The 9,734-nt window shown below is 37.2% G+C and overlaps 1 protein-coding gene across 1 annotated transcript; it reads right to left on the bottom strand.

Moving 5' to 3' along the window:
* Positions 1-3,080: 3,080 nt before the first annotated feature.
* On the bottom strand, positions 3,081-7,731 carry LOC115228449 (protein FAM200A-like). The gene is made up of 3 exons (XM_029799027.1): positions 7,398-7,731; positions 6,814-7,216; positions 3,081-3,090 (listed from the first exon to the last, which is right to left on the bottom strand). The coding sequence occupies exons 1-3, from the start codon at positions 7,729-7,731 to the stop codon at positions 3,081-3,083; spliced, it is 747 nt and encodes a 248-aa protein (XP_029654887.1).
* Positions 7,732-9,734: the final 2,003 nt, after the last annotated feature.

Raw genomic sequence — 9,734 nt, 5'->3', positions numbered from 1 at the left:
CTCACCAAATCGATTATATTCTTGGGGCATATGACTACTTAAAAGAAGCAAACACAGCAAACTCCAACTCATCGATGACACGGGAAAAATTATTTATGACCCCACTGTTCAAACCGAACTAATAGCCGATCATTTTGAAAATCAATTCAATTTAATTACCAAGAACATTCTATTTTTACTTGCACAGCCGTAGACCTTGACAGGGCTATTACGGTGGAGAAGGTCGCCCAAGCTGCTAGCAAACTTAAGAAATACCACCCGCTGGATCAAACCAATGCAGAGCTGATTAAGTACGGTTCAAAGTCACTTATAAACAAAATTGCAACTATATTCAATGATATGTTTATTACCTACAACCCATTCCTGCTAGGAAAGGTACACCCGTTCCTAGTTATTAAAATCTATAAAAGCGAAATTACGCCAAAAAATATAGAGAATCAGATTTCTTGCAAAAATGTTAACATTTGAGGATGAAATTTGTTATTTTATCTCAGATAATGTTAATCTCTGTTTTTGCACAACTGTTCTGCTTTGCAGTATTTGCCCTCACTTCCCCAGTTCAAGGTTCATGCTCGAACAAATCCCTTTCCTCTTCCATCAAAGAAAATATAAATAAGTTCATGAAAGAATCTTTCATTCTGCCTTCTCTTACGGGCAAGTTTAATAAAACAACTTCATCCATTTCCAAAAACAACCCCATTCGGTTACGCAAACGTATCAACTCCTGCTTAATGGCGCACGACGTCGGTTCTGCGGTCCGCATTCTTTCATCTTCCGATTCCGTCCGCACCATTACTCCGGATGTAGTCAAAATTCTCAGCTCTAAGCACCCGACTGGCAATGTGCCTAATTTTTGTCCCCAAACTCCAGAGGGGGTCTCGATTGCTTCTTCGTCTGTCCAGCAACTTTTGTTTGCCTTGAAATCTTTCAGAGGCAATAGTAGTGGTGGTGTTGACGGTCTCCGTCCCATTCACTTAATCGACCTCATTTCCGATACTGCCGAGGCCGGAAACTGTCTTTCACATTCTATCACCAAGCTATGTAACTTATTCCTCTGCGGGGATATATCTGAACATGCTAGACTGCTTTTCTTCTCTGCGAACCTGACAGCTTTGGAGAAAAAAGACGGCGGCATTAGGCCTATTGCCGTCGGAAATGTTTTCCGCCGTTTGTTTGCAAAAGTCAGGTGCAAACTGGTAATTCCGTCTATTAGTGACGAACTCCAGCCCATTCAGTTGGGCGTTGGCGTGCCTGGCGGCTGCGAGGCCGCGGTCCACGCATCCCGGTGTTTTATTGATTCGTCTCACCTCTCTGAAAAGCCCCGGCTACTGCTAAAATTGGATGTTAAAAATGCGTTCAATTCTCTCAATAGAGGGCATCTACTTGAGGCTTGTAAAGACAGAATTCCTTCATTGCTGCCATTTGTTTTTCTTTCATATGGATACCCGAGCCTTTTGGCTGCAGGTGATTCCTTTATTTCCTCCTCTTGTGGTGTACAGCAAGGCGATCCTTTGGGCCCGTTATTATTTGCCCTTTCCGTGGATTTTATTGCCCGCAAGAATTTGTCGCCACTGAATATTTGGTATTTGGATGATTGTACTATTGGTGGTCCGCCCGATATTTTGTTAAAGGACTTGGAATCTCTAATCCCAGCTTTGTCATCCATTGGTCTCGAAATTAATTCTCTCAAATCTGAAATCGTAAATGTTAACATCGATCGTGTTAGTTTTCAAAACATTTTTTCTCAGTTTCGAGGCCTTTTGCCCGATCTGAGACATACTTCCACTGCCGATCTCGAAATCTTGGGTGCTCCGATCTACGACCAATCCGCCATTCGTATTCTTAATTCCAAGAGGAATGCCCTTTCTTCCCTTTGTGATAAACTTGCAGATATTGATCCCCACCCTGCTTATTTCATTCTCAAAAATTATCTTCTGATCCCGAAAATCAATTATGTCCTAAGGAGTTCCCGCTGCTTTTCTATTCCTATTGCCTTGGATTCTTTCGACGCTCTGGTGCGTTCTTCCGCTGAGAAGATTTTTAATGTCAAGTTTGATGACGTTAGTTGGTGTCAGGCCAAACTTCCTGTATCCTTTGGCGGTCTGGGGCTTCGCTCCGCGCTCGACCTTTCTCTTCCCGCTTTCCTTTCATCTTCTTCAGGATTGTATCTTCTTGTCCATAAGATTCTTGAAAAATCACCCGAATCAACTTTGGACTCTGATATCAATTCTGCACTCTTGCTTTGGAAGGAAAAGGATTTCGTCTTACCGTCAGAACGATCTCTCCAACGTGAATGGGACAAAATTATTTGTGAATATTACGTTGACTCGTTGGAGCGTCTCTTGGACCAGCACAGACTAGCTTGCTTCCGTGCCAGTCGCCAACCGTATTCTGGCTCCTGGCTTAACTGCCTTCCCACGACCCATTTGGATACCTGCCTCGACTCTGATGCCCTCCGTTTTGGAATATGCCTTCGTCTCGGACTACCGATTTGTAATCCCCACCCCTGCCGGTGTGGATCAACGATGGACACATACGGGCTCCATGCCCTTTCCTGCAAGAAAAGCGCAGGTCGCATACCTCGTCATTCGGCTCTTAACAAGATCATTCTCCATGCCCTCGAAAAGGCAGGGTATCCTTCTGTCCTTGAGCCAATTGGTCTTGACCGTGGTGACGGAAAAAGGCCTGATGGCTCGACGTTGTTCGCTTTCGACGCTGGTAAACCACTAGTTTGGGATGCCACGTGTGTTGATTCCTTCTCTAAGTCGGCCATCAACGAATCCGCCTCTCTGCCCGGGTCCCGTGCTAATAGGGCTGAATATACAAAATCCGAAAAATACCAGGGCTTGTTAGACGGCTTTTGGTTTTGGCCAATTGTTGTTGAGACTTCGTGCGTCTTTGGCACAAAGACTATTGATCATCTGAAGAAACTTGGCCACCTCTGTTCATTACGCTCCAAAGATCCTAGGGAATTTACATTCCTAATCCAAAGGATCCTGTTGGCCGTTGTGCGTGGGAACAGCTGTTCCATCCGGCTTGCTGGCCGATTAATTTCTGATTAATTTAACTTTCCATATATTTCAAATTGGCCTTTTGAAAAAAAAAATAAATAAATCAAATGTAAAAAAAAAAAATTGAAGAGAGAGAACTGAAAACGAAAATAATCGAGGTAATATTTTTGGTTTTTTTTAATGATGGTAGTATGAACATGATTATATTTATTTGGCGCGATCGATTATACAGTCTACTAAAAAATAAAATTTACCTAATTTTGAGGCTTGAAGTCAAGAAAATTGAGAAAAAATGTGCCCACTGTCAGTCGAAGAAAAAAACAATTAAAAACATTTTTGGACGACTTTGAGACTGAATATAACGTCCTGTATCACAATTTCATAGGTGTCTTAGTCATGGAAAAGTGTTAAAAAGACTGACTTGAAAAATAATAACCCTTTTTTCATTAAAAAAGATTAAGCTTGATTTTGTAGAAAAAGTATAATTCTTTAATTTTAGAGTTACAGCAAAAAATTATTTTTGCATAATATGTATATCAAACTTTTTGTTAAGTCCAGCACTGTATACCAAATTTAAAGCTTTTTTGGCAAAGCCTTAATTTTCGCCAAGCAATTTCCTTTATTTAACAAAAAAATCAATTATATGGTTGCTGCAAAATACGACAACATCCCATGCCATCACACACGGGATGACATGGACTTTACACTGATGCATAACCTCTAGTTTGTCTGCAAGGAGGACATACTTCCTCTTTTTCGTTACTTCCACTTTCTGTAAACAATCTAGGAAAGTGATTCCCACCTCCACGATGAAAAATCTCCCCGGAGACCTTATCGTGGACCACAATATCGGGTCTGTTGTGCTGGACAACAATCGAGGTGCGGTCTGTTGTGCTGGACAACAATCGAGGTGCGACCCTCGAGTTTTCACACACCGAAGAATATGAAAATCATCAAGTTCTTCTAATCAAAGAACTTCTTCGATTTTGAGAGCTGGTGCATTGTCTAACACTATAATAACTGGATCACTATATTTAATCCGTGTTTGTCTCAAACGAGTTTTCATCTAATGACAAGTCTGCTTTTTGTGTGGATAAAAAGGGAATATTTATTTGTCGATTTTTGGATGATTTATTACCAAAAGACCTATAACCTTTCCCCCGTAAGATGTAGACAACGCTTTTTTGCACTAGCTACAAAAGAGCTTCTTGGGACGAATATCGCCTTGTTATAGAAAAATTTTCTAAATGGTTTCAACTCAGCACCTTTCGCTTGACAGATGCAGCAGTCAGTTACCTAAATGCTCACATCACTCTAATTTAAAAAAAATCATCCCTCGAGAAAAAATTAAAAAGTTCCCCAAAGTTAGAGCCACAAAAAAATTTCCTCATAAAGACTCGCAACAAACTGAAACAGATGTGTCCACAAGGCACTTTGTCGAGTCCTCTATCGAACTGAGAAACATAAACAAACAAATTAGCGCTGTCATAAATCTCCACGCAGATTCCAAGTGGACTGAATTTATCGCCTCAATTGACTACAGATTAAACAGCTTCAAAATCTGAAAGATCCTCAAGGAAATGATGTTTGAAAGACAGAATCCCACGAATCTGATACTTCTCATTCAAACACCCCACTCAATCCGGTTCAGCAGGTAAATGCCATGATGAAATACTACGCTTCATTAAGTCACAAAAAATCTAATAAAATGATCGGAAGGTTACCTAATTTCGGAGAAAGCCATCTTTTTTGCAGACGAAGTCTCGCATTGTAAAATTCCCCCACCACGGGTCCTGGCAACATTTCAATCTACCAATTTAATAGAATTGTCTCTAACGCAATCAATGCCATTTTCTCTATTTACAACAATTCTAATGCAAAAAACGAAATTCCGTCTCTCTGGAGGATCAAACCAAACAAACCGTCTGGCATTCTAAGCTTCTAACGCCAAAAGACTTGAAAGACTAATCTTTTCACGAGTATTTAATTACTTACTAACCTCCCATATCCAACATAGTTTTAAACCATTGCACTTAACATCTCACTTAACAACGCTTTCCAAATACTTTCCTCGACGGATTCAATGAGAAGAGACCCCCAAAACGAACAGTCATAGTTTTCATCGAAATATATAAGGCTTTTGACAGCGTCCCTCGTTGTGGTCTCACCAACAAAATTCTCACGACTGGTCTAAACTCAATCTACAAAACCTGGCTTGCAAAATTCTTACCGGGCCGCATGGATTACGTCTCCCTTATGGACTATTGTTCCAAACAACTTTTCCTCTTAAACATGATTTTATTAATCCCATATCTAAGAGTTGAACCAAAGCAGTCGTATTTTTTAGAAGAAAAAGTAAATGAATATTGGAATCTTCTGCAATTCTGTGACAGTTCGCATTATCCAATATTAAAACAATTTTTCTGTTTTCATTCATCATTCTTGTTTTACTTTCCATAACCATGTCACAAAAATATCACTAATCATCCACAAAGTTTTTAAAGCAATAAAAATTATTTTTTAACTTTTTACTAAGTGGATTACGCCAAAAGTGAAAGGAAACCTTCGCTTTATTTTTTTAAATTCTATTGCATTTATCATTAAATTGAACAAAAAATTTTGAAGGCATTTGTTTATGTATAAAGCTACTTCATCACAGTTAAAAATATTTTCACTTCCTAGAGTCTCCAACCAGTTGTCATAATCCAAACATTTTAATTTTTGCTTCATGATTAATCATAAAATTCTTTTTTCGATGTTTTAAAAACAACTTCATTCCTCACCATTTTTTGCCCTCTCTGCCACCTACACAGGCCTAAAAAATGTAGCAGCCGACTTTAGTGGTCGAATAATGTGAACTCAATCTTCACGTGAGAAAGCAAGTTATCGCGAATACGACTCCGTTGGGTCAATTGGCCAATTTAAAAAATGAGAAAATTGATAAACAAACTTTGACCACTTTATAATGATATCACAAAAACAATCTATTGCAGAGGTTTCCAAGCTTTTTTTTACGCGCCTCCCTTAGAGAAAAAGTACAATCTTGCGCCTCCCTTTATATTCCATAATATAATACAATTATTATTTTATCAAAAACAATTTTTAAAACAAAAAGTTAATGAGATAATTTTTTTTCCATCTTGGCGCAAAGTTTTTCAAATCTTGGTGTCATCGCAGAGAGTGCTACTCTTAGCTCATTAGTCACTACTAAACGAGTTCGATATTTAGATTAATTGCAGCTAGTGCAGAAAATCCAGTTTCGCATAAATATGAAGTAGCAAATGGCAACAAAACTTTCATTGCTTTATTCGACAAAATTTCATATTCCGTTTTTACATTCAACCAAAAAGAAATTAGCGGTTCTCTCTCAAATTTTTGTTTCAATAATGTATCGCATGACAATTCTATCAATTTTTCTTTTTCAAAAGTTGTCAATGCAAATTGATTATCTCCTTCATCAATAAATGGATTCTGTATCCATTCGAACATTTTACAGTCGAGATCTTTAAAATAGTGAGCAAAATGCTTCAACAAACAATCCAAATGTTCAGCAAATATGTCTTTGTTTGCTTCAATGTTCACTATGGCGCAAAAGGTGTTTAAAAGTGGAAACATGTCATAGATATTTTTTTGTATATTTGATTTCCATAATACCAATTTTTTCATAAATGCTTTTATTTTGTCCTTTTGAGAGAATAAATGTAGTTGTGGTCCCTGCATTGATTTATTCAATATACTCAATTTCCCAAAAATGTCAACTAAATAGGCAAATTTGACAATAAAGTCATCATCCCTGAACAACTTTGCATCTTCAATATCATTTTCATCAAGAAAATCTGCAACTTGATCTTTGAGTTCAAACACCCTTCTAATCACTTTTGCACGAGATAGCCAGCGTACCTCACAATAGTATAAAAGCGATGTATATTTTGAATCCATATCTTCACACAGCTTTGCAAAAAGCTTAGCTCTTAAAGGACTGTGTTTTATGTAGTTTATAACTTTTGTAATTTGCGCAAAAATATCGTTCAGTTCTGGACTCATATTCTTTGAGACAAGTGCTGATCTGTGCAGCATGCAGTGCGTCCAGATAATTTCTGGTGCTCTGTTTTTTACAAGAGCTTGAAGACCAGATTTATTTCCTGACATTGACTGTGCTCCGTCTGTACAAAGTCCAACACAATTGATCCATTCTATGTTATTTTCTTCAAAAAAAGTATCATTATATTAAAAATTTCATTGGCCGTGCTCCTTCCAGGAAATGGTTTGCAGAATAATAGATCTTCTATTATTGTACTTTCTTCAGCATATCTGACATATGCAATTAAATGTGCATTTTTATTTATGTCAGCTCCCTCATCAACTTGTATAGCAATTTACAGTTACGTAGTCGAGAAACCAACTGATCACAAAGATCTTCAGATATGTCATCAATTCTTCTAGCGACTGTGTTATCAGCAAGCGGTATTTGCTGTAATTGTTTTGCATAGGATTCGCCAAACATTGCTTCAACCATATCGATAGCTGCTGGCAAAACTAGAGTTTCTCCGATATTGTGCGGTTTCTTGCATTTTGCAATCCTGTAAGAAACTTTGTACGATGCTAGTAAAGCATTTGAAGAGACAGAAACAAGTTTTTTTAACGATTTCGTTTGGTTATCAAACTCTTCTAATTTTCTTTTAAAAAATTCTTCAGACTTATGGACATGTTCAGAATGCATCGTTTCAAAATGTCTTCTTAATTTGCATGGCCTCATACTATCTGCTGCAAGTGTTTTGAGGCAAAGCAAACAGAGGGGTTTTTCCATAGAATCAACAAAGATACGTGTGAATCCTAACAATAAGTAAGATGGAAAGTATTTTCTTGTCTTTGGAGTGGTATTGATTATATTCCAATCATTTTGATTTTTTGAACCATCGTCAAAATCTTTATTATTCGTGAATTTTCTTTTGCAACCACTCAAGAATTTATTCATGTGTTAAAATTATTTAATTGTCTAATAAATTAAATAAATTTTTGAAAAAATATAATTTTTAAATTAATAACTCTTATTATCGGAATATAGTCACGTTTTTTACATAGATATAATTTTCTAAAAAATGTTTCTGAAATACTTTTCGCGCCTCCCTTGACACGAGTCAACGCCTCCCTAGGAGGCGCGCCTCCCCATTTGGAAACCTCTGATCTATTGCAATGGTTCTCGATCGCCATTATCCGGGGAAACAGTTTGGCGTTTTCGTGAAGAAGCAATAATTGACGTTATTACTGATTTAGTCGAAAGGAATCGTTTCGACAAGAATTAATTAAATTGGTAATTTACCTGACAATAAAAACATTAAGATACCACAGAAGCCACATCAGTACGTCTGGTACCATAAATGGTGAGTGTCAATAAACTGTACAATTTATAACATTCAAATTGATTAAGATTGTGTTGAGTTTAATTTAAATAAACAAATACACTACTTCAATACATTTTAACCTAAGTCCAGCGTCTTTGAGCAAAAAGAAACGCAACTTTGAGTCATTTTTAGTAATGAGGGTGTTGTTCTCCATGAAACTGAATTTTTGGCATATCTTCGTATTCGTACTCTTTCCCCGAACTCAGGAATCATCAAGGTGACCTGATTCCAGATACTTCTTTATTTTTTCGAGAGAATCTCGATTTAATTAAACTAAAACGTTAATTAATGATAATCTTTTTAAGTTTTCTTATTAGCAATGAAATGTTTTGTCGGAAAAATATTTGTTTTGTATTTAGATAATTGACCTGACCAATCTGGCGTCCCTGCCAGTCTGCATGGTGGCAATAAATGTTCGATTTTTCGTATATTCAATGCCTAAGAAATCTTCAAGAATCCATTAGAATTTTTGAAATTATTGAGTTGTAACTCATCCGCAAAAAGTGCTTCTTTACTTTTTTGGAATGTATTTTTGGACTTCATTTCCTTCATCTATTCAATCAATTTCTTTTCAAACTTTGGAAACTTAGGTTTATGCGCGTTTTTGAATTGTCTTTATTCCTTAAAAAATCCAAAACCCAAAGAACAAGGAAAAATCGTTAACCAGAAGATAAAAAGAAAGCACCGAAGTGCTTGTTCCTCAATCAAGTGCAGAGTTTAATTTGACATTGGCTTTCTTCTGATCGTCTTCGTACTGAGGCCTTCTTCACGGAGCTCACTTTCTGTGACATACAGATCAGATCTGTTTGCATGTCAAAATTGACAGTCAATGATACTCCGTTGGTTTACGTATTTAGGAAATCAGCGTCCGTCTGTGCTCTGACATCAGAGATCTTCATAACAATTAGTTTCTTAATTATTTTTTTAAAATTTTTCCTATGCAAATTTTTCATTCAAAACATTTTTGTTTAATGGATTCCTTCAGGGATATTCATTATTAAAGATGTCCTTGGAATCTCTTCGAGTTTTCAGTTTTAATTTTTCCATTTATAATCCTGCTCCAGCCATCAGATGAAGGATCCAAAAGTGGCAAAAATGGACAGAATACGCCGCATCATGGCACAGGAGGAGGGAAATGACTCGAATAACCCGAGTTCTTCAACAAATTGGGCGGCAAGCAGTGTCAGAGTATGAACAGTCCATGCAGGCACCCCAAATAGTTACTCCGAGGCAGTTCGACTACCAAAAACGACTCATCAAAGTCGCCCAAAATATAAGACTCAACAAATCATCATCATTCCCTATGTACCTTAACTGTGCT

This window comes from Octopus sinensis, unplaced genomic scaffold, assembly GCF_006345805.1.
Source record: "Octopus sinensis unplaced genomic scaffold, ASM634580v1 Contig10522, whole genome shotgun sequence".
Classification (NCBI taxonomy): Eukaryota; Metazoa; Mollusca; class Cephalopoda; order Octopoda; family Octopodidae; genus Octopus; species Octopus sinensis.
The sequence above is the reverse complement of the archived record's forward strand: the minus strand, read 5'-3'. Positions and strand labels throughout refer to the sequence as shown.

Excerpts from the sequence above, each read along its gene's own strand:
- LOC115228449 (XM_029799027.1), bottom strand. The coding sequence starts at position 7,731 with ATGCATTCTGAACATGTCCATAAGTCTGAAGAATTTTTTAAAAGAAAA. Across the intron at positions 7,217-7,397 it reads TCAGTTGGTTTCTCGACTAC|AAAATAACATAGAATGGATC; the intron begins GTAACTGTAAAT and ends CTTTTTTTGAAG.